At 55.6% G+C, this 24,410-nt stretch overlaps 1 protein-coding gene across 6 annotated transcripts in view; it reads right to left on the reverse strand.

The window, feature by feature from the left end:
- Nucleotides 1-4,214: 4,214 nt before the first annotated feature.
- ZFAT (zinc finger and AT-hook domain containing) overlaps nucleotides 4,215-24,410 on the reverse strand; it is a 286,335-nt gene continuing 266,139 nt past the window's right edge. For all 6 annotated transcript variants that reach the window (XM_023248127.2, XM_045050258.1, XM_019823176.3 and 3 more), the window contains one exon: nucleotides 4,215-5,156. In XM_023248127.2, coding sequence (XP_023103895.2) covers nucleotides 4,917-5,156 — 240 coding nt within the window. In that variant the 3' untranslated portion in view covers nucleotides 4,215-4,916. The remainder of the gene's footprint in view (nucleotides 5,157-24,410) is intronic.

Here is a 24,410-nt window from a genome sequence, read left to right on the forward strand (position 1 = left end):
AACCCCCGCGCCTCGCAGCGCTGTGCTGTGCTAAGTGGGCCGGAGGCATGTCTGGTCCTGTCGCAGGAAGCTGTTCACACCCTGCGGCCATCCCTCTCTAGCCGCCCTAGCGCCACGGCGAGGGGACATCACTTTCCCAAGTTACACAAGCTCTAAGCAGCGGAGTCAGGCTCAGGTATGTGATGCCTGGACTTCTGCTGCTCGTTCGAAAGCCTGGCCCTACGGTGACATATGGCAGCCTGGGGGGCGGGTCCCCACCGCAGAGGGAGAGCCCGCCCAGATGCCGGCTGGCGTCAGGGCTCCTGGAGGACAAGACCGGCTGAAGGGGTGCCCGGGGTGGGGGGCGGGCACAGAGCCAGGGGTCTTCGAGAGCCAGGCCGGCCAGACGTCATAGGCCCCCCTTGGCTGGTCCCCATCGCGACTCTGTGTCTGACCTTGGGGGGCCCTGGGGCTCAGACCTGCTGTTGCCTCCTAGCTACATGGTTCCTGGGCTCCATGGAGGGGCTCTTGCTCTCTTGCCTCTAAGTCTCCTCCCCACCGCTCCCCGAATTTGACCTTGACCCCCACACCGTGTCCTGGCTCTGCCTGCCTGGTGTCAGGGCCGGAAGGTAACAGGAGAGGCGGCAGGCCGCTGAGAGCAGCTGATGGAATGGGATACTCCCACTGGATTCAAGTCCCACAGCACTTTCTGCCCTCAGATGTCACCCGAGGTGGGTTCCTCACTGAGCCTCTGTTTTCTCAGCTGTAAAAGGGACAGAAGAGTTGGCCGAGGGTACTTTGGTCATCAGCGCGGATCTTGCTGGGGCTCCAGTGCTGGCTCTGCTACTTCTGTGTGACCTTCAGCCAGTTTCTTAACCGCTCTGTGCTAATACTCCCCATCAGTAAAACTCTAACGATAGCACCATTCTCGCCTTGCTGTGAGAATTCGTAACATCCACAAGGCTGGCACAGAGCGAGCACTCAAGCGCCGGCAGTTCAATCTTACGAAGACACAGGTGGATGGAGAGACCGAATACAGCGACGGAGGGCAGAGGGCCTAGTGCGGTACCTGGCACACAGTAGGTCCCTGTCACACACAGTAAAACAGGAAGGCAGGAGCCCAGTCTCCCAAGCACAAGTTGTCACTTCTCTTGGCCCCAAATACAGTGTGGGTCAAGAAGTATCCAAGGCAACAGCCAAGGGGGAATAATCAGAACTAAGGGACCCATCACTTGGGCATACCACTCAGACGCACCCCACGCTCAGCACTAGCTCCCTAGGAAAGGCCTCTGGAGATCCGGCCGCCTGCCCTGCCCCACCAAGCAGCCACAGTGGGGTGTCACCCACTGTCTGCCTTGGCATGATTTGGTGGGGGGTGGGAGGGAAGCAATAATAAACCGTCTGCTGCCCAACATCTGCAATGAGCAAAGCCTCCCCAGGAACAGCCCTGCAAGGGGAGAGAGCCAAGGGCTGGATGATTTCAGGACCGCGGCCAAGGGAAACGGTCTGTGGGTACAAAATACGGTGTGGATGCACTAAACAGCAAAACTCTTCCCTTCCTTCTCCCCATGCATCCTTTTCTCTCCCCACCCCCTTCCTTCCAGGCCTAGCAAGGTCCTAACCTCACTCAGGGGTCCCTGCCTCCGTCCTCTGGAGTCATCTCAACCAGCCAGATGCCACAGGCTCCCAAAGTTCCAGCTGCACCACAGCGTGGCACAGGTGGGACACAGAGCAGGGCTCGGCTGGGCCAGTCCACACCGGCTCCGGGTCTCCATTACTTCCCATCTCCCGGGTGAGCCTCCACCCTGCCTGGCCCCGGGCTCGGTGGAGGGGACAGCCATGTCTTCCACGGCCCCCCTTTGGGCTCTGCTTCTGCAGATGCTTCCGCTTGGGCTTCCTGTCACCTGCTCACTCTTCCACCCTCTGACCCAGGGCTAAGTCCTTGAGGTCTGGGACGCGTCACTGACGAGCTGTGTTCCCAGCTCACAGCCCAGTGCCCGGCCACTGGAGGTAGCTGATTGGCCTGTGCGGACTCAGTGTGTGACTGAACGCACGCCAGGCACCGTGACAGGCCCAGGAGAGGGGAAGACAGTGGACACCAGGCTTCTGCAACTGGACTACACGTGAACCTCAGCTCCACTCATAGGCGGGGACATGAGGCGACCCTGTCCAGCTGCTATGGGATTCTCCTAGGAACCCACCGTGAACAACGGGAAAAAAGTATTTGCCGTGTTCCTACTACGCGCAATTACGGCAATGCGATCACGGTAAATCCTTGAAACAAACCAGGCAAATGGGGCGAATGATTTATCCCGTTTTACGGGTGATGACACAATACTCTTAAAGGTTAACCAACGTCACAACAAATCCTCACTGTGGAAATCGGACTCAAACCAAAGCCTGTCTCCCTGCCCCGGCAAAAGGCCCTCATGACACTAAGCCGCTTGTCCGTCGAATCTGTATTTAGCGGTGCCCAAGGGCTCCAGACGACCCAGCAGGCACCCAGGGCACTCACGCTGAACACCATCCAGGACAGGTATCTCTTCATGGGGAGTTTGCAAATTAGAACAAGATTTTTTCATGATGATGCAAAGAAGGCCCATGCTGGACGTGCATCTCAGAAAGAGTCAGATCCAACTTTCGAGGGGACCAGCATGCAGGACTGGCCCCGCCCTGAAGTCGCCCAGACTCTAGCTCTGTGGACAGCTGTGCGGGAGGTTGAGTGCCCCTAAATGGCTGGGCACCTGTTCGTCAGCATCCCATGTCCCTGTCAGTTCTGGTCCAAGGAAGGGCAGGTTCCCCCCTGTGGCCTCACTCGAAGCCCTGAGCACATTCAGTGAGTCTTTTCCTGTTGTGTGTTCACATCCCATCTCTCCCACTAGACGGTAGAGTCTGGGGGGCGCTGAGGTCTGGTCCCCCGTGCCTAGCGATACAAATCGTAACCGATATGTGCAGAGTATGGGCCAGCTACTCTGTGAGTGTCTCCCAGGGCTTTGCCCACTCAGTCCTCTCAGCAATCTTAGCAGTTAGCAATTATCCTGAGACCCATTTCACAGAGGAGTGAACTAAAACTCAGCCAGGCACAGAATCGTGTCAAGGTCACTCAAGTAGGAAGGGATGGAGCTGGGCTTGAGCCCGGGAACTCTGCCTCCAATCTGGATGCTCCAGCATCTCAACATAGCCCACCCTGGTGTCCGGACATCACCCTTTCTGGAGTACCGCTCTGCCCTCCACACCCTGGGGCTACCCACAGCCGCCACGTCCCCGTGGTTCACTGAATAAAATCAATATCCGTCCTGTCTCATCATCCCTGGTTCTGGCTTCTGGTTGATCTTTCTGCTTTTCTCCTTAGAGCCACCCATCAGCCAGATGGACTGCCCAAGGGTCACTGGCCCTCCCCCATGCTGTCCCATCCCGGGCATGACTCAGTGCTACTTTTCTACCGTCATCCTTCCCTCTATCTAGCTTGCAAGGCTCTGATCACAGGCCGCCTCCTTTGGGAACTTTCCCCAACTCATCCCGACCGGGGAGTGTCCTTCCTTCCCTGAACTCCCTTCCTTGCTTAGGGCAAGAGGCCACCTGCCTCCTGGTCTCAGAGCAGCAGCTTTACACCTCCCTCAAGAGGCGCCTCCGGGGCTTGCCGGGGTGGGATGACCCACGGAGGGCCAAGTGCGCGTGGCAGTGAACTCCGCCGTCTTCAACCAGAGCAACTACCGCTTTGTGTCGGTGCATCCGTTTATACACGCCGAAGACTTCATTTGAAGGGTTCTCAGAGGAAACACACGTTGACCTCCGTGAACTGGAGGGTGGGTGATGACGTCGAGAGACCCAGGACGGGGCAGGCCGCCGGAGGACTCACCCCGATGCCCCTACCATGCTGTGCACAGGGCAGAGGCTCAAGAAGGGATTTATCACGGCTCCCGGCCTGCACCTCCAAGAGCAGCGTGCCATGACGCCTTCAGTCCGTTGGTCGCCCCTCCTGAGCATAAGGTGGAAAGGAGGGGCAGGCAGCAAACCAAGGGCCAGGCCCCGGGAAATAAAAGGCAAGACCGTTCACCTCCAGCCGTGGCCCCAAAGCAAACTTAAAAATGTTTTGGGGGGGGGGGCACACTCATCTATGAGCTGAGGGCTCTGGACCTCGGATGGGGTGGTTCCGGGTGGGGCCCAAACCTAAGACTCTGATTCACAAGAGGGGGAGACACAGACCATCCACGCTAATGGAGACACTGGAGTGCTCAGGCCGAGAATGTTTTTATTCTACCCACCACATCTCATAGAACGGGAGGTGAATAGTAAAAAGTGCATTTTTTTAAAAAAAAGCAGGATTCTAAGACGTAAGCTAAGACCCCGCCTGTCGCGGGAACAAGAGGTCCTCAACTGTGGTTTCCGCAAGCGGTAACAAGTGCCCTCGACACTTGGGGACGTGGGGGAGTAGGACCTCGTGGATGAAGCCAGGATCCCCTCCCCTCTTTTCCCCGGGAGGGGATTCCAAACCAGAAGGTCACTTTCTCCGTGCCGGCTGGCTCCCTCCCATCATTCAGGCCACAGAGCGGTCCCGGAGGAAGGCTGGGCACCTGCACGGGGTCAGGGAGTTGGGGGTGTGATTCAGGGCAGACGCTGATGGGCACCGGGTCCCTGCATGAATCCCGAAGCAAAGGGGTGATGCGGCGTGGGCTGTGTGGGAAGTCGATGCCTAGTTTTTCCGGAAGCAGAGGACGCAGAGGAAGGGGTGTGTGTGTTTGTGCTGGGAACGGGGGGGGGGGGGGGTCCTGTATTGCTGGTGATGCCGGTCGCCTTGCCCCCCCCCAAAGGGGGACGAGGGGAGCCCCATCTGGCCGCCTGGGCGGGGACCGTGGAGGAGAGAGCCACCAAGGGTGCCGTCCCGCGGAGAGCCTGGCGGGCCCGCCCCGTGGCGTCCAGCCACCGCCGCGTGTCCCCTAGAGCTCCTGGGCCTGCGGCCCCACCGCCTGCTCCTCCACGGGCTGCACGGCCTCCTGCACGTAGACGATGAACTCCGAGGCCTCCCCACCCTGAGTGTAGACGGTCACCGTCTCGATGCCCTCCACGTCGTCAGAGGACACCACGAGGTGGTGCTCCTCAGCCAGCTCCACGGAGGCCTGCTGGAGGGTCTCCTGGATCATGACCGTGTGGTTGGAGCTGGGCTCCTCGTCCGTGACCTGTGTGAGGGCAAGAGAAAGGTCACACGGGTCCTGCTTCCGGGTCGAGCCACGACAACAGAATCACAACTACTGCTGACAGAGCGTCTGGTAGGTTCCGGGAGCTCGTCCCCACCGCTTGCTCCCGTCCCTGCTTTATGGACGAAGAGAGGGAGGCTCCACGCCGCAGAGCGACACGGCCAGAGGCCCCAGCAGCGGCAGGTGGCGGAGCCCGAGCTGACACCCAAAGTCCAGGCTCTTCTCTTGACGCCAAGCTGCCTCCCAGGGGCGCGGGGGCGGCCAAGGGTGTGCGGGTTGGAGGGCAGCGCACAGATTATGCACTGCAACCGTGTCGAGGGTTGGGGGGCGGCTCCTGGAAATTCAAAGCTGGGCCATTTGGAGCTGAGAAAGGGGCCTAGGTTTATCCCGGGTTTTCTGGCTTTCCACACACTGTGGGAGCCCAGCCCCTGTACTGCAGATCAGTCTCGCACTGGGAAAAAGGAGATGTTCCCGCAAGACTGATTCCCCCCAGATGCAGTCCACCAACACCAATGCCTTAGCTATCCGGGGGAGGTGGCCGGCGGAGGTAGCCCCCGCCCCCTGGGGCTGGGCAGGAGAGTCTGTGGGGACATCTGTCAGTGGAGGGCACCTGAATTGTACAGCCAGGCCACTGTCCGGAGCTCCAAGCAGGCGGGTTCCAGACAGAGCCAATTCCGGTAGTGCTGATGCCCAGCATCCCTGACCCTGCGGGCTCTGGCCTACTTTAAATAACAACCGTCTTTGATCTCGGGAAGAAAAGTCATCGAAAGAACACGGGGAAGGTTTAGGAGGAGCTGGGAGCCTGAGGCCGCAAAAATAATGGAAGGGTTGGAAGAGAAGGAGGGTATGGGATTGCTCTCTAAGGGAATCAGAGTCCTCAGATGTGTGCAGGGACGTGAGACAGGAGCATCCTTTCCAGGGCAGGGGCTGGGGTCCGAACGGCAAGGCCAAAGCAGTCCCTTGGTCAACATGGCCCTTTGTCCTGCGCTAAGCAGGGCTCGAACGGCTGCTCGCCACGATTAGCTGTGAGGTCACACACCTACCCTACAACCCTCAGTTTTCTCATCTGTGAACGGGGGACTAATGCCCACTTCAGGGGGCTGGAGGAAAGATAAAGGACATTCTACACGCAAAGTGGGTGCTTAACCACACCACGGCCCTTCCGGCACCCGCAGTATTCGTCGGACATGACTTTCCTAAACACCCGCTGCCTGAAAGGTACTGCGGCCTGTCCGTCACTTGTGACTTCCTCCCCTCCTCCAAACCTCTGTCCTCTTCTCACACCCCGCCAGACCACGCTGCGCTCCGTGCGGGCAGGGGCTGCGGAGTCCAGGCACAGCTCTCCCCCAGGGCCAAGCTGGATGATCGGCACACACGAGTACGTATTTGCTGAGTGATGCCCCACCAGGTACCAGAGGCCGTGACAGGCGCGGTGGAAAACCACAGCCCAGCGGGGCAGACGCAGGGGCCGAGGGGCCGGCAGAGCCTGGGGGGTGGGAGGGGCCGGTGGCCAGGGAACATCTCTGGAGGAGAAGTGGGGAGGGATGCCAGGCAGGGCGGGTAGAAGGAGCAGTGACTCCAGGGACTGACGGGGAAGGCGGGTGCGCTCAGGTGGCCTCCGGAAGCTCCCAGTCATGGCACCCGACTCCTCTCCCAGCTGGTGTCTAGAGAAGCCACCTTCTCCCTGCCCGTCCGTCCGCAACAACCACGACTCCGTGCTCCCCTGGGACTGACCCAAGTGGCTTCCAGGGGTCCCCCTCCGGCCCTGTGACAGTACTGTGCCCTGTGAGCAGGTAGGGCTGTGTCAACAGGGGGATTATGTTGCACTTAGAGGAACAGGAAGGCCTTTCTGGGGAGGGCACCACACGAAGCTACGATCAGGAGGAACTGCTAATGTGGACTAGAAAAATTCACCAGAAGCAGAGACCTATCCTGAGTGGAAACTCTTAACACATTTAGCCTGATTTGTTTTTCTAGAGTGAATCACGACCTTTTCTTTTTTTTTTTTTTAGTGTTTGCTTCCATTTCATTTAAATGGGAAAATGTACTGTGCACCCAGACTTTAGAAGCAAATATTGATTTATTTCACACTGAAAGAGAGTGCCTGGCAGAAGGCTGGGGAAAGGAGGGGAACAACAAATGCTTTTTTTCCCCTTAACTGTCAGGAAATTCTACACAAAGGAAGAGGTGCAGGGGCGAGGTGATCCGTGCTGAGGGCCTGGGACCTTCCACGTGCCAAGTAAGCCTGCTGCACCTCAGGTAAACGGATGATGCGATAAAAATGTTGAGATCAACCAGCACACGAGCTCTGAGACACACACACTCCTGGGCACGGGAGACGCGAGGCAGTCACAACAGCGAGTTTCCACTGGCTAAAAACGCCTGTCCCTGTGAACGACGCGGACACCACGATGGCCCCGTACTGACGAGGGCCGCAACCAGGGCCGTGGACACGGGGAACCCTGCCCCCGCGTAGGCCACAGCCTCCCGTGTCCATGATAGTGGGGTTCTCCGGAGCCAGCCCAGGAGGAGGGGGAGGTCCCGAGATGACCCAGACACGGCCTCTGCCCACAGACGTGGGGAGGAAGACAGGCAGAGACCAAGTGAGGCCACCGTGCTTGGAATAACGGTAAACCAAGTGCTTATTACCGTCGCGTGGGGGCCCGGGGGCTGCGTCATGGAGGGTGGTGCTGTCCGCGGTGGCGGCAAAAGGCTTCACAGACAGAGAGGGGCTAGTGAGCATCTCCCAACCAGCAGACCCACCAGGCAGAGTTCTGTCTTCACCTTTCCAGAAGGCTCTGCTCCATCTCACATTGCTGAGCCGACCTCAGCTTTACTCATTGGGACACCCTCTTTGCTGCTTCCACAGCCTCACCTGGGCTCTGTTCTGAGCCCTCTCGCACACTCCAGGCTCCCCGTCCTCGGCCTCTGCTCTGGACCCCTCTCTGCATCGAGGCGCTGCTCCCGGCTGAGCCAGAGGCGCCGGGCCCCACCCTGAGCTGCAGGCCACGGGGCCATCTGCTCGTGGGAGGCCCTCCAGGGGCATCTGTCCAACGTGCCAAAGTCACAGGACGGAGAGAGCGCTGGGAAGGAGCGGCAGCGAGGTTCACGGTCGGGTCCGGAAGGGCTTCCCTCAGCTGAGGGACTAAGACTTCGTTTTACAAAGGAAGGCACGAACGGTCTTCCAAGAAGGGCCAGCATCACCCCATCTACGAAACCCCACCAATCAAAACTTGCCTAACGTGAGAGGTCAAGACTCCCTGAGTGTTACACTTGTCTCACTGTCCCTTTACATGTATACGTGCATTTGTTTGTATCGCCTTCTCGAAGGATGAAGTCTGCCCAAAGACAACCCTTTTTCCTTTCTGTTTCTGTTTTGTTTCTTCAGTTTTCAGCTCCAGGGTTTTGTGCGACACAATCACCGTTCACTCCATCCACTGCTAATGGTGACAGCACACAGTACACCTTCCCAACACGGGCTTTCGGGCTTAATTCACCAGGGAGAGAGATGGCGGCGAAGGTAAATGTGACTTTTGCAGGAGTCCTGCAAAGAGCGTCCTTCTGGGGGGGGGGCACAGGCGTAAGAGGGTCTGCGTGCCGCCGCTCCATCACCTTACCGAGTCCCGAAACCTAACTCACGACGGCCACGGTTCCCGCAGCCTGCCTGGGCCTGCTGCAGGGCAGTGTTAATGTTTTCAGGAGCCTTTGTGAGCCAGGGGCCCTGCCAGCCCAGCTGTCACTGCCCTACAGCTGATCCGGGAACGGAACACAGCGGAGGGAGCCCCTCTCCGCCCTCCACGCCCCACGTTTCATGTTCGTGCAAACCGTGAACCTTCCGCGTCCCACGGGGCCCGGCGTCCAGCTGGCCAGCCCTGGACGCACAGTGCCTCGTGCTGGGGCCTTTCTGAATGAAATCTTCAGTAGCCCAGTGACTCACCGGGGGTCAAACAGCTGGAAGGCAGCAAGAGCTGGACCTCGGTCTGGGTGACCCCCCCCGGCCAGAGACCCTCCTCGGCTGGTGTGGTGCGACAGCGACTAATGGGATTCCGTGTCACCGATCAATCGGGTTACATGATTACCTTCCACAACCCAAAGGCCTTACAGCTGCCCGTAGAGGCCTCAACCATTTCCTCCATTCAGAATCATCTCTCGTAGCTTCAACTATTAGCACAGGCTTAAAATTGTTCCCCACGGTAGACATAATATGGCTTCACAATGTCATTATCCCCTGAGATGGGTTTCCCCAATTCCGTATCTAACACATCTTCCAGCTAAATTATTAGCAGCAGAGATAGCTTAATAGAAAACCTTAACCCACGGGACTGTACAAATTACTCGCTAAGTCAGGCTCCGAGTTCTGCAGCTCTAGGATCTACACCAGCTGGCTGTCTGCTGGGCTCTACTCCTGCCAAGGACGCTCTTCCCGCCGAGGCCCAGCGCTCCTGTGGCCGCCAGCCCCCTCGTCCGCTCGAGGGCAAGCGCTGATGGGGATGGGGCGGGCCAGCAGCCCAGCTGCCCCACTGTCTCGCTTTCTCCCTACCCCCCTGCCTGCCCTACGTGCTCCCTTTGCTCCTGGTCCCCCGTCCGCTTTTCTCTGTAAAAACCGTTACGGGCAGGTTGTCCGTTCTCATTCCCAACGTTCGAGAAGCGGCCCCAGCTGGGGGAGCCCTCAAGGAAGAGGGGTTCCCCGCGCTCACACGCGCCATACGGAGCCTGTGCAGAGCCCTCACCCGGCTCTGTATCACAGCCCGTCCTGCACAGATCTCCCTGATGTGCCCGCAGCTTCTGGAGAGCAGGGACGGGCTCCTGCGTCCCCGCCCGGCGCCACGGTCTGAGCGGACACACAGGGGGCGCCGGTGCCACCTACAGAACTATCCGGGGGTAGAACCTGGAAGCCATCGCAGAGAGAACAGCTTGGAGCTGCCACCACCCCCAGGCCAGGCCACTGCTGGCCCTGGTGTCTGTCTGACGGGAGCCCTCCCAGACCACAGGGAGGCTCAGAGGCAAACTGTCCACACAGGGATCCCCTTTGGCTCCGAAAGTCCTGAAGGTCCACCCCCTGATTTTACGGGAGAGGGGCAGGCTCAGAGAGGAAGGAAGCTGCCCAGGTCTTCTGACTCTTGGTCTGAAAACTCTCCAGCCTGCACGAGGCGGCCTCACACCGGCCACGCCGCGGGAGTGGTTCCTGGGAGAACACGGTCGGCCCGTCTAGCCTGGGGCCCGGGCCACGGGTGAACACCGCAGACACGTAACAGTGTGAGGAGATGCCACGCATCCGCACGGATGCCGCAGGAAGGATTTTGCTTCTGCCGTAGCAGCCGGCCGTCAGAGCACCCTTCGAGGATTCAGTGCCCAGCTCCAGAGGAGCGTGGGGCTCAAGGGAGGCGGAGAGCTCTCCCTCAGGGCTCTGCCCCCGCGCTCTGCCCCCTCCCACACCCGTGTGCTTGGACGCCAGGCCAGGAGATACTTCGGTCCGGGACACACAGCGGCCCCCCGGGCTGCCACGCCTTTGACGGGCAGACAGATGATTGGGGCTCCTCACCCATGGCTCGGGACCGCCCCTCTTCCTGGTTCTCCCGCTGGCCTCCCACATCCAGCCCTGGCATCATCCGTTTTCACAGCTCCATTTCCACTCTGAAAAGAACATACCGACGGGCTCCTCTGTCAGAGTGTCCCCACGCCTCAGACATAGATGCTCCCAAGAACGCCCCTGGGGGACAGTGACGGCAAGGACACCTTGTCCTCAGGAATCCCTGACACTGGCCAGGAGAAGAAGTACGTGGAGGCGGCTGTCTTGCCAGATGGGAAGGCATCCGGGAAAGCGGTGTCCCGTGGGGAAGCCTGCCCCGGAACAGCACGTCACCTCTGTGCACAGCCTTCTGTGCCCTGGAACGCGTGCCCAGCACACGCCATCCTGTGTCATGCACCGCACCGACCACAACGCCCCCGGGACACCAGAACAGCCCAGAGACTTTCAAGGCCATCATATGACAAACAAAGGCCAATGAAGGGAAGAAAGAGCTGTGTCTCACGGCTGAATCCCACAGAAGCAGCCGTGAGAAAACAGGGAGAGCTGTTACTAGCTGGGTATTTAAACACGCCATTTCTAAACACGGCTGGCGGATTATAATACACAACACGCGTGCGTCACGCCTCCCACCCAGAGCTTTCAGAACAGCGTGGATAACTTCCTGGTGCCCGAGTCGGCCGTGAGCTCGTGCAGAGGGGCTCCAGTCCACAAAACCCCTCAGGAGCTCAATCAGACCTCTGCAATTTCAGTCCTGGCGGGCACCGGAATTTCCAGGCAACAGTCGGGCTCTGTCGAAACCTAGCGCCTTATTTAAACTTGGCTCCAAGCTCATAAACGATGAGTAACCAAAGGTAGGTTTAAAACCTCTGCTGGCCCTAGAATGAAAAGAGTTCAGAACCATACCTGTCGGGATGGCATTGCTTTAGTGTCTATTTGCTTCATAACTCTTTGGAATGAGAATCGCACCAAAGCACCTCCATCAGGACGCGGCCCACATGCCATCGCTGTCCCACAAGCCTACTGCCCCCGGCGGGTGTGGGGAAAATACTAAACACCTTCACGTGGGAGATTCTGGTCTGAATGTCTCCATGACAGGGATCTTCCTTCACGTTTTCAGGGGGAAGAAAGCCCTCAGTCACCTCTGCCGCTGCAGGGAGATGGCTTCAGGCCTCCTTCACACCTCCATCCACTTCCCCATATGCTGAACCAAGTTCCTATTTATTACACTGAGTCTCCGGGGGCACAGCCCTTGAAAGGGAGCCCTCCAGGGCTGCAGGCCAGGAGATGAACGGGGGAGCCCCACCCACTCTCCTCCTGTTGGTGCCGCGGTCATTCTCAGGACCGGCCGAGAGCCGGCCTCACCACCGGCCCACGGTGGTGCAAGGGAGGCAGACAGGACTCAGACGCCATCGGGAGGGCAGAGCCACCGTCCAGAGCATCGACTCACAGAATGGAATGATCGCCCGTGATGGGCAGGCGGAATGAGGCCAGGCACGGGAGACACGAAGAACCTAGAACAACAGCTGGACTGCCACAAGGAGGCAAACTGGAGGTGTGTCGTAAGTGTGTGTGTGTGTGTGTGTGTGTGTACGTGAGCATGTGGGTGTTGGTATGCATACGTCTGTGCATGCATGTACAAGCACATGTGTATGTATGAGTGTGGGCATGTGTGTGTGTGTGCGTGGATGTGTGTGCACGTGCACACGAGCATGGGCACGGGTGCAGAAAGGCTGCCACACAGAGGTGCCTAAACTCACGCTGCGCCACTTCTCTGTCCTTCCTCACCTTCCTTTTCATACCTCCTCAGTCTGCATCTTCCGACACCACTTGCTTCCTTGCACCACCGTCCCTTCGCCCCGTGACCTAGGGGGCAGCCCCTCCACCCCACCCCCCCCCGCCAGTATAAGAGTGTTCCCACACTCCTGACCTCATGCTATTGAGATCCCACAGCCAGTAACAGGGGATTCTGGAAGGCGAAGCCAGGTGAGACCCTCCAAGGCCTACAGTCCCTCTAACTGCCTCCGTCTACTACTGGGTGGCTTGTAGCCTTGCGGATGAAGCCCAGCCCCCCAGTGGGAGGGACAAGGATCTTCCCGCCCCGGTCCCTGCCTCCCCCATGCCCGGCTCTGCACCCTGACCACACACGTGTTCTCTCCTGCCCCTGAACTCCTGTCCTTGCTGCTCTGCTTGCCTGCACACCCACCCCACCTCCTTTCCTTTGAGAATCGGGTCTATGCCCTGTCATCCCGGGAGCCCCCCGCGCCCTGAACTAGCATGCCCAGCACTGACCCCCATCACACCTGGCAGACAGCAAACAGCGAGTGCCTCCTTCTTGGATGAATCACTGAGAAAAATGAATGCAGAGGAGAACTCTTAAGAAACGTGCTACCCTTGCTCAGAACCCACCAAAGACAGCGGAGCTGAGACCGTGCAGGTGCCACAGTCAGATGGTGCCAGTCACGGAGAAGAGTCACCTGCGACCGCGGCAGAGGCCCCTTAGAAGCCTGTGTCTCCAAATGCATGAGGTCACCAAGGGCGCTCACCGTAGCCCCTGTGCTTTAGGCCACATCGTGTGGCATTAAAGGAGACCTTTCAGTACAGAGCCAGGGCTAGTACCCGTGGGTTTGCACTCTGTTTAGGGGAAGGAGGCAGGCGGGGCACTCATCCTGGACCTCTGGGGGCAGGGCAGGAGGTTTCCTGAAGGACAGGGCCCTGGTCCTGAACACTGTGGGATACCCAGACTGCGAACACCTTTCCAGGGTCCCTTCTGCCGCAGGCATTCGCAGATTTCACGGCAAGGTAAGAGAGGGCTGCAGACAGAGATCCAAATACAAGCAAATAACAGGAATGATCCCAATACAACCAAACAACAAGAGTGATAACACTGCAGTCTGTTCTTGTAGGTGAAACAGTCCCCTGTGTATGTTTAAGCTCTGAGGAAGGAGCCTCATTTTTCCCAGTAATTAGGGTTTCACCCACTGCTGAACGTATAACCGAGCGAGAGCTTACAGGTGGGGCTGGCAGACCCATGTCCCAAGGTTAGCAAGCGAGCACGTTTGCCGTCGATTAGGTGTGGTGCTGTAAATGTCAGAAACAAAGGGAGGATGGTAAATACCATACCAAATTTGTAGAGGAAAGAAGAGGTATAAATGAATGTGGTTTGTTAAAAAAGCATCGTAAATTTCCAACTCTAGAAATACGTATGTATATACAGGACCGAAATAAGGATATTATGAGCAAGAAACTCGTAGAAACATCAAAAGATATTCACAGGCAGGGAGAAACCATTCCGTGCATCAATGAAGATTTAAAGCCTTTCAAAAAGGACAAAACGCCCAGCAAGTGAGCAAGGCCGTGACTCATCCTTCCTGGGGAGACTGCATAATGCCTCCCCTCCGCCCTACTTCTCTCTTGGTTGTAAATAGACAGTAGATACTCTTTCTTTTCTGAAGATATTGATCCTATAAACAGTCCAAAGCCCAGGTTATAAAGACTGCCCACTACAGGCGGTCACTGCCATCCCCAATCAAGTCCCGGCACTTGGGGGTGCTGTGGGGTCTGGCCGGTCAACACGGCAGCCTGGTTCCTAGACCCCAGGGCCTGGTGAGCCCTCCTGCGTGGAGCAGACTTGTCCACAGGGTCCCGAGGGCCGGTCTGCGCAGAAGGGAGGGGCCAACTCCCTTCGCTGTGAGAGATGTCTGGAAACAGAAAGACGCCCCCCTACTGGCCCTGCGTCCATCACAGAACAAGGGTAAGAAGGTTTGCGTGTGGGCCAAATTCACTCAGCCGGTGGAGGAGGGGTTAGAGACAGATGCTCGGGCAGCAAAAAGCGCTAAGACACCTGATGTGTCTCGAATTTCTCAAGAGTCCAAGAGCAGTTCAGTGTGGTCTCAACAATCAACTGAGGAAAAAAGAATCCTTGTCTTGGAAACGGTGGTAAAATGGGGTGGACAGAGTGGTCTCTCTACGCACATGTGAGGAGTGATGACGGGGCTGGTGCAGGGCAGGTGGTCACACGCGGTGCCCATGACCGCCAGCGGGTGCCCTCCCCTCCGAGGGCAGGTATCTGATGCCCCGACCCCACTGCCCCGCCACGTCCCCCTTGTAGACCGTGCCCACATGGCAGCTGGCTTACAGCAGGTGCTCGATACCCATCTGAACGGAATTATTCAGGAGATATTTTAAAGCTGAACTCAAACAGAACCAGAGCCCATGCACCGTGACAGGGAAGGAGGAAGGAGTCTGGAAACAGAAAGAAGCTGGAAACAGCTTCTTACTGCCTAGGAATATCTTTTGCTATTTAGACAAGTCTATTGTGCATAATGCTTTACTTCCTTGGCCTTTAAGCACACAGGTACTGAACTTCTGTTTAGTGCCAGGTGCTGGCGGGGGTGCTGTGCAGCCCCGTAGGGCACCTTGCAGGGAAGACATGCTTCTCCCTACAAGCCTCACCCCCGCCTGGGAACCCGTCCACAGACGGCAGCTCTCAGGGTCATTCTTCTCACCGAAGCCCCCGTGCTGCACTCTGAGAACATTTTCCTCGGCACGCTGCTCAGGAGAGAAGTCCTCCACCCTCGTGGACTTTTCTCAAAATCACCCCAAGTGACCATCCTTGCGGCCCCCGGCCTTTTTCAGTGCTGACCTGACAGACTCGATGTTAATCTACACGATGCAACTACCCGTTTATCTGTCTGGACCAAGCAACAAACTCTCCTATGAAACCCTGGGACTCCTAATGCCAAGCACAGGCCCTGGATAGCTGTGTTAGTACCTGTTTGCTGAACAGAAACTTCTAGAAGCAGAAACTGCTATGGCTGAATTCTACAGGCACAGAAAGGGGACAAGGAACTATGTCACTCCTATGGCAGCAGCTAAGATTTATTGAGGACTTAATCACGAGCCAGGCACTGCTAGCTGCTTCATTTGCATAATCACGCAATCTGTACGTTAGCCCCACGCAGTAGGTTCTATTACTGTCCCATTTTACAGATAAGAAAACAAGTTCAAAGAGGAAAAGTGCTTGGGGCGCCTGGGTGGCTCAGTCGATTGAGGGTCCGATTCTTGATCTCACTTCACATCACGATCCCAGGGTTGAGGGATCAAATCCTGCTCTGGGCTCTGGGCTGAGTGTGGAGCCTGCTTGGGATTCTCTCTCTCCCTCTCTGTCTGCCACTCCCCTACTTGCTCACTCTCTCTTTCTAAAATACAAAACAAACAGACAAAAAAACAAAGAGAAGTGCTTTGTTCCGGGTCACATACCGTTAGGTGACGGATGTGAGTTCAAGCCCACATGGGCTGACTCCCTTTTAGGCACTTGCTCCCTTCCCGGCTGTGCCACGGGCTCCTTCTCCACCTACTCGACATGGCCTGGGGTGACCGTGCCGTGTGTCTAGGGAGGCCTGCAGCTCCCCGGGCTGGGCACCCACGGCAGCTGCAGCCCACGGTGAAGGGACCCCGAGCCCGCCCGGCTCAGATGCCAGCCATCCGATCCTCGATTCCTGATGCCGGGCACGAGGGAAGCCTCCAAACACGGCAGGCCCCAAGCTAAGAGCTGGAGACCCCACAGAAGAAGGAGAGCAAACCCCACTCTCAGCGAGCCCCCATTTGATGGGGAAGGCAGAGGTGAGTCCAGGCACACTAGGGTGTGGTCTGTGACAAGGGCCCAAGGACAGTCGTGAGAGGGGCACACCCCCATCCCACCTCCTCCCATTTCCTCCGCTGCCAGAGGACAGGAGAGCTTTGACTCAGCCCGTGTCCTACCCCTTCCTACTGTCCTGACTGGGGAGGAGGCCCCGTTCTGCCCACAGATGCAGGTGATGGCCCCTGACAAGCCCACCGGCTGGGCTTCCTCTGCGAGCGACGGCCCCCGGGAAGCCGTTTCCCCCAGCCCTCCCGCTTCCCACGGCCGCTGTGGGCAGAGCGGGATGGCCACTTCCTTGCAGTTACAAATAGCAGGGGTGGGCGTGGACCCGGAAGCAAGAAGGCCCCCAAAGCCTCCAGGCCTCCGCTCTGCCCAGAGGCCCGCACGGTGCAGCCGGCCTGCCTGACGGTAACAAAGGGGTGCTCCGCTTCTCATCTGGGTTCGGTGACTGGGCTCGCTTCCGATTTCTGCCCAAGAGATGACCACAAGCGAAGTGGCTGCAGACGCAAAGACACAAATGCTTCTGCTTCTCATCTCGCCGACGTCTGCCACCAGGTGAGGAAGTTCTCTGCTTTCAAGGGCTCATGGACTAGACACGGCCCAACCTGGCTACTCTTCCGATGTCAAGGTCAACCGCACCACCTAATGACACAGCCCGAGGAGGACTGCTCATCCCATCCACGGGTTCCGGAGAAGGCCCGACGTGGCCCGGAGAGCTCGAGAGCGGGCTTGACGGAGAGCGTGGCCCTGCAGCTGACCCCGCGCGACAGGAAGTGAGCCCCGTAAAGGCTGGTGATGAGTGACCGTTCTGGGCCGAGGGTGTGAAGGTGGGAAAAGAGGGTCAGTAGGTCGCCCAGCGGGCGGACGCACTGTAAGCACGGGGGCAGAGGGAGGCAGGGGCGCCAGACTGCTGTGGGGAGGTCCTATTCCCAGTTTACTGAACACTTTCTAAGTTACCGGAGGGTTTTAAGTGAGGGGTGCTGGAGTCCTTAGAGCAGCAGGAGGGAAGGTAAGGACATCAGTGAAGAGAAGGTCTGTAAACCAGGGTGGGGAGACCAACAGTTTAGAGCAGAGCTTCTCAGACTCGGCCACGCACACAAATCAGTGAGGACCAGGGACGGTGCTACGTGCCGCCTGACTTGGGGGGTCTGGGGTGCAGCCAGACACTCTGAGCTTCTAACAAGCTCCCTGAGACTGATGCCACTGGTCCAGAGACCACGTCTGGAGTAGCAGCTGCCTAGATGGAGCGGGCGGCTGTTGGACACGGGGACGCGTGAGGTGTGTTGTGGGGGCAGATGCCACAGCAAGGGGAGGACGTGCTGACAATCACACGTGGGGGTGACACGTGGGGACCCCCTGGTTTCGGGCTGAGCACTGGAGTGGAGAGTGGGCATTCACGGCTAGGGAAGCTAACGGGGATGGGGAGGGAGGGCTGTGGAGTCCCCAGTGCTGGGTTAGGGGAACTCCTCAGAGCAGGACGGAGGTGACTGCTCCCGGGGGGGGGGGGGGGGATGCAAAGTGGAACCAGCTGGCCACAGCCCTGCCCCGGGGCAAACTCAAGGAAGGCCAGGAGCACATATCCTTCAGATGGGGCCCACGGCTGTGGCTCCCTCCTATCAGGGCTGTTGCGGGGCGAGCTGCAGAGACGGGAGGAGGCCGATGAAACCCACCTGCCCCAGCCCAGGCTGTGGATCAGGAAACAGGCCCCCAGGAGCAGCGAGAAAACCCAACAATACTGAAACTCAAAGTGGGATTCTGCAAACAGTACCAGCCAAGCCACAGCTTCCGGGGGCCCAACGGTAGGAAAATCAGGGCTCAGGGAAAAGGAAGAGAAAAGAGGAGAAAAGTTCAACAGACCGACATCCCCAGGCTAGCGAAAGATGCTTTATATGAACAAGAGGGCCGGAATGAGATCGGGAAACCTTTATCCTCTATTTTTTCAGACAATTTCCCACATGGCCACAGAGAGATCATGGCACTTATTTTTACTTTAAAATCTCGCAAAGAAGTGGAATTTTCCATCACTGCCAGGGGATGAAGGAGCTCAGCAAGTAATAAGAGAGGTGGGAACAAGGATGCAATTCTTCAAGTCATCCTCCCGAAATCACAGCAGACACCGAGGTCTCTGAAGGAAGTTTTATTTAAAACAAAGATAAAGATTCACAGGGCTAAGGGAGCACTAAGGAAGGCTCACAAAGGACAGGAGTTGGCATTAGGTGACAAGGGAGCATAACCCACTGCCAAGACCCTGAATGAATGTTTTGAATCTGGATCGACATCGTGAAGGTCGCCCTGCAGCAGCGGTAGAACAACATTCTAGAAGGAACGTTAAGTCCAAAAGCATTGGAAGAGGCTACCTGTGTGTATAATTAGGAGCCTGACAGAATTAAAACTGGCAGGGCTCCAGGATCAAATAAATGGTACCATAAAGTTCTTTAGGCGAGAGCCAAACCTCACTACCCAAGACGTGTAGCTGACAACCAACCAGTTCTCATAGTATGGGATACGGTACAGGGAAAACAGAGAAAGTCATCGGTGACACTTCATGCTTCTATAAAGCTCAAAAGGACTGGGAATAAAAGGAGATGTGTATCTGGATTGCAGGCATCCATCAGGGCCCTAACAGAGAGGCCGGTGTTAGACCCTCCCCCAACAGCCCCTGCCAAGAGTTAGGAAGCAGTCACACATATGCCCTCAGCCCCTGCAACATGCAATGCATTCGGTCGCCTGCAAAAGACCCATGCCTCCCCTGCGTGGGCCCTTCCAAAGGTATCGGGGTCCATCTTGACTGTAATTACCCTACAAAACCAGGAGGCACGGGACACACAGGACATTCCCACCACGCGAGGAGGAACAGAACACGCGAGCAGCTGCACATACTATCAGCTCTTTTAAAGTCACGTATGCCTTTTCCTAATCTTCTGGAAAGACGAACCACAACCATGGCAAAACCACCACAACGGCAAAGGAGAATAAACAACAGAACTGAAGACGCCAGTGTTTTATCGTGGTGTAAAAGGAGGAAACGCTGCAATTGTGATGTCTCCCGCACTCAGGCAAGTGCTCTGAAGACAAAGGGGGTCCCGGAGGGGAGAGGAGAACAGAGAAGAAGCGTGAGAGGCGCTCCTGTTATTGCCACCCTGTGGGTGGTGCTGGAAGTCAGGGACAGGTCTGCTCACCGCATGAGTTAAAAAGTACCTCCTGCGGGAACAAGAAAAGTCCATCAACTCACCAGTTATTTGAACTTAAGTGGAAAACAAAACAGAAAGGGCTTCTCCTGGTCCCTTTTGTGGGCGGGATAAGGGGACAGATCTCGACTCGGTCCAGCTTTATGACAACGCAGATGGCCAGGATCTTCTCTGACCTCTTAAGGATTGCAAGAGTCTCCGTGCCAATGCGATTTTGCCACCAGGTCTCTTGCCGTGCAGTTGAACAATCATATTAATAGAATGCAGTGACTGTTTTAAAAGAACACTGAAAACAGATTTTGAAGCCTCACACAAGTCACGTTCCAGATCCCTGTCCCCCTTATTTTGCCACAAGTATCATGAAACGCTCAACATCCACCCCCAGAGGAGGCGGCCAACTCTGAGCTCTCCTTCCAGCAGGATCGCACGGCGCGAGGCTTCTCCCAGCCACGGCTGCACTTGAGAAGCACTTTCTGCAGAACAGCGTCTCCTACCAGATGCCCTTGGACACACGGACAGCACAAAAGGGCATCAGGAGACTGGATGACTCAGGGCCTTCAATTAAAAACAGGACAGGCTGCACCTGCACTTTCTCGCAAGCAGACAAATGGTACACGTGGTCAGCCATAGACATGGACTGCGTTTCCTTGCAAAAATAATGAACTGCAAACAACAAGCAACAATTCTAGCGTTGGCTGGCAACCAACACACGTCTTACCCCCCGAACTGCTACCAAAACTGCCTCTCAGACTGAGCGCTGCACACTGAGCCCAGGGGAGCTCTGCACGCCCCTCTCCCCCAGACTAACACGTCAACTTCACCCTCTGGCTCCATCCACCACAGGTGACCCGCCAAGAGATGGCAAAGGGCGTGGGAAAGCAGCTGGCAGAAGATGGGTTGCTTTGGGCAAATATGGGATTTCTGCTTTTGTTTGTTTGTTTTTCAAATCAGCAGTGAAAGCATGTGGTAAGAGCATTTGGGATTCTGAACAAGAAGGTGGCAGCGTACTTCTGCACCGTGCCAGCCGAGGGTCTGCATGAGGGAAGTAGGCAGGGTGCCTGCAGGTCAGAGACCGTCTTATTAATCGCTCCTTTCAGCTGCTCCCTGCCACGGGGGCCCTGGCTGACAGCTTGGAAGCGTCCAGCACATCCAGGGAAAATCATGAACAGAAGAGCGGCAACTCTAGGGTTGTAGAGAACCAGGAATAACGAGTGCGTGCACCACCCCTGATCTGGGAGCGTGACTCCTTAGCTGTAAGCAAGATGCACGGTGTGGACAGATCGGGCCCTGCCAACAGAGTATTGCTAATCACAGTCACCGGTGAAACAGTCACTCAGCGGGCAGAGGTACAGTAACAACGATCTAATTGCTCTTGACCTGGCAACTGAGGTGGAATATTTATGTTCAGTCGATGACCCCCACCCTGGGGCTGGTGTGGTTCTGCTGGCCTCTCCTCAACTGTGACCCCGTCAAGAATCTGCAGGATGGGAGCTCATTCCTGAGCCTTGAACTGAAACATCAACTGTGAGAGACATGTACATCTACCAAAATATGTATGCTTTCCGGAAGCTGCCCAAACTCGCTGAAATCTGTAAATCAAAGTCATTTCTGTGACAACTGGGTATTTCACTAAATAACTGCCTGGAGCAAACAATGACCTTCGGCTGACACTGTGAAATGCCCACAGACATGTGTGATGGTTAATTTCATGCGTCAACTATACTGGGTCACCGGATACCCAGATATTTGGTCAAACATTATTCTCGATGGTTTGTGTGAAGGTGTTTATGGATAAAATTAACATTTAATGTAAAGGACCCACAACTATATGGTCAACTAATCTTCAACAAAGCAGGAAAGAATATCCTATGGAAAAAAGACAGTCTCTTCGGGGCACCTGGGTGGCTCAGTCAATTGGGCATCCAACTTTGGCTCGTCAAATCTCACAGTTCGTGAGTTCGAGCCCCGCGTTGGGCTCTGTGCTGACAGCTTGGAGTCTGGAGCCTGCTTCAGATTCTGTGTCTTCCTCTCTCTCTGTCTCTCTGCCCCTACCCCACTCACTCACTCACTCTCTCTCTCTCTCAAAAATAAAAAAAAAAAAAAAAAAAGATAACCTCTTCAACAAACGTGTTGGGAAAACTGGACAGCAACATGCAGAAGAATGAAACTGGACCATTTTCTTACACTATACACAAAAATAAATTCAAAATGGATGAAAGACCTAAATGTGAGACAGGAAACCATCAAAATCTAGAGGAGAACACAGGCAGCAACCTCTCTGACCTCAGCTGCAGCAACTTCTTACTAGACACTCTGCCGGAGGAAAGGGAAACAAAAAGAAAAATGAACTATTGAGACTTCATCAAGATAAAAAGCTTCTGCACAGTGAAGGAAACAATCAGCAAAACTAAAGGCAACTGACGGAACGGGAGAAGATATTTGCAAATGACATATCTGATAAAGGGCTGGTATCCAAAATCTATAAAGGATTTACCAAACACAGCACCCAAAAAACAAATAATCCAGTGAAGAAATGGGCATAAGACACGGATAGACACTTTTCCAAAGAAGACATCCAGATGCCTGACAGACACATGAAAAGATGCTCAACATCACTCATCATCAGGGAAATACAAATCAAAACCACAATGAGATACCACCTCATACCTGTCAGAATAGCTAAAATTAACAACACAGGAAACAACAGGTGTTGGTGAGGATGTGGAGAAAGGGGAACCCTCGTGCACGGTTGGTGGGAATGCAAACTGGTGCAGTCACTCTGGAGAACAGTATGGCGGTTCCTCAAAAAATTAAAAATAGAACTACCCTATAATCCAGCAACTGCATTATTAGGTATTTACCCACAGGATACAAAACTACAGATCCGTAGGGGTCCATGTACCCTGATGTTTATAGCGACACTATCAACAATGGCCAAACTATGGAGACTGGGCAATGGATAAAGAAGATGTGATATACCCATACGACAACAGAGTATTACTCGGCCATCAAAAAGAATAAAATCTTGCCATTTGCAACGACGTGGATGGAGCTAGAGTGTATTACGATAATTGAAATAAGTCAGTAGGAGAAAGACAACTAGCATATGATTTCACTCGTATGTGGAACTTATGAAACAAAACAGATGAACATATGGGAAAGGGGAGAGGAACAGAAGAGAGGGAAACAAACCACTAGAGACTCTTAACCACAGAAAACAAACTGAGGGTTGATGGAGGGAGGTGGGGGGGGGGTGGGCGAGATGGATGACGGGGATTAAGGAGGACACTGGTTGGGATGAGCACTGGGTGTTGTATGTAAGTGACGAATCACTGAATTCTACTCCTGAAACCAATACTGCACTGTATACTAACTAGAATTTAAGTAAAAATCTGCAAAGGAAAAAAGAAAAAAACAAAAAACATTTAAAGTAAAGGACTAAGTAAAGCAGACTGCCCTCCTAGTGTGAGCGGGCCTCACCCAATCAGCCAAAGCCTGGACACAGCAAAAAGGCTGGCTCTCCTTGAAGGAGAAAATTTCTCCTGCCTGCTTACCCTGGAGATTGAACCCTGGGTTTTCTCCCTGCCTTTGGACTCCAGCTCCTCCTGGGTTTTGAGCCTCCTGGCTTGCAGACTGGAACATCAGTTCTCCTGGTGCCCCGGCCTTCAGACGCAGGTGAACTACACTGTCAGCACGTGGGGCTCCACCTTACAGATAGTACATCTTGGGACCTGTCAGCCTCCATACCTGGTGAGCCAATTCCTTATAATCAGTCTCTGTATACACGCAGATATACACGCATGCACACGCACCCACATACACACATACACACACCATTGGTTCTGTTTCTCGGGACAACACTAATACAACGTGCTTTTTCATCAAGTCTCAGCAGAAATGGTAACTGAGTCACAGAGAAGCGAGCTTGGCAAAGTGCATGCCCCCTGGACAGCCTTGCCTGGACTAACCCTGTGACAGGTCAGTCCCTGGGCACAGGGAAATGCTCCAGACAGGCCACAAATACCACATGGACCCTGAAAGGCTTCTGGATTTTAAAAGCAAACAGATGAATGAATAATACATATCCACTCCACCTGCAGCTCAGAGGTCCTTTCCCAGACAGATACCCCCACAGCCCCAGAGGGTGATGCCCCACAATGCACCCACCCCTCCCAACTGCTGTCTAGGGGTCACCCTCAACAATAATAAGCAACACTTTTTTTTTTACTCAAAAAGACCCATATCATAAAAACCACCTGTTCAGTCATCCTGACCTTCTTAAAAGGAAAATGCTGAGTGATTATAAAGTCTCCTTACTATTCAGAAACATGGAAGAAAGGGGTGTGGTGCACATGCTGGCCTGGGGACCAGGCTCTGAGGCCATGCCCAGTGTCAGTGACAGTATCAGAGAGGACAAGGGGTTCCTCTGATCATCAAATGGCAGGAATGCTCAGTGCAGATTCACTGCTTGGGTTCTGTGACTGAATGGAAAAATCTGGAAACTATGATTTGTCAAAAATGCCAACATGCCTTCAAGAGGAGTAACACAGGTCAAGAAGCCCATGGAGAAAGGACATCTGGCTCCGAGAAGTGACAGGAAGCTGTGGGCTGTCTGGACTCAGGCTTTCTTCACTGGCCTTTGAGCAGTGGGAAGGGACAGTGAAGGGAGAGACCAGGCTGAGGTCCTTCTGGGCAGTGACTCCTCTGTCACCACTTGGTGCTTGCAAGAGGGCCCATCATTTAACTGAAGTGGGGCCCCGCCTGCCCCCGCCCCCTGTATCCAGTCACCCAGCACTGACCACCAGCTCCTGCTCTCTCCTCTGCCTGGAGCCCCGTGCCCACCCAACTCCCTGCTACCGTCCAGAACTCCCTTCGGG

This window comes from Felis catus, chromosome F2 (assembly GCF_018350175.1).
Source record: "Felis catus isolate Fca126 chromosome F2, F.catus_Fca126_mat1.0, whole genome shotgun sequence".
In the NCBI taxonomy this organism is placed as follows: domain Eukaryota; kingdom Metazoa; phylum Chordata; class Mammalia; order Carnivora; family Felidae; genus Felis; species Felis catus.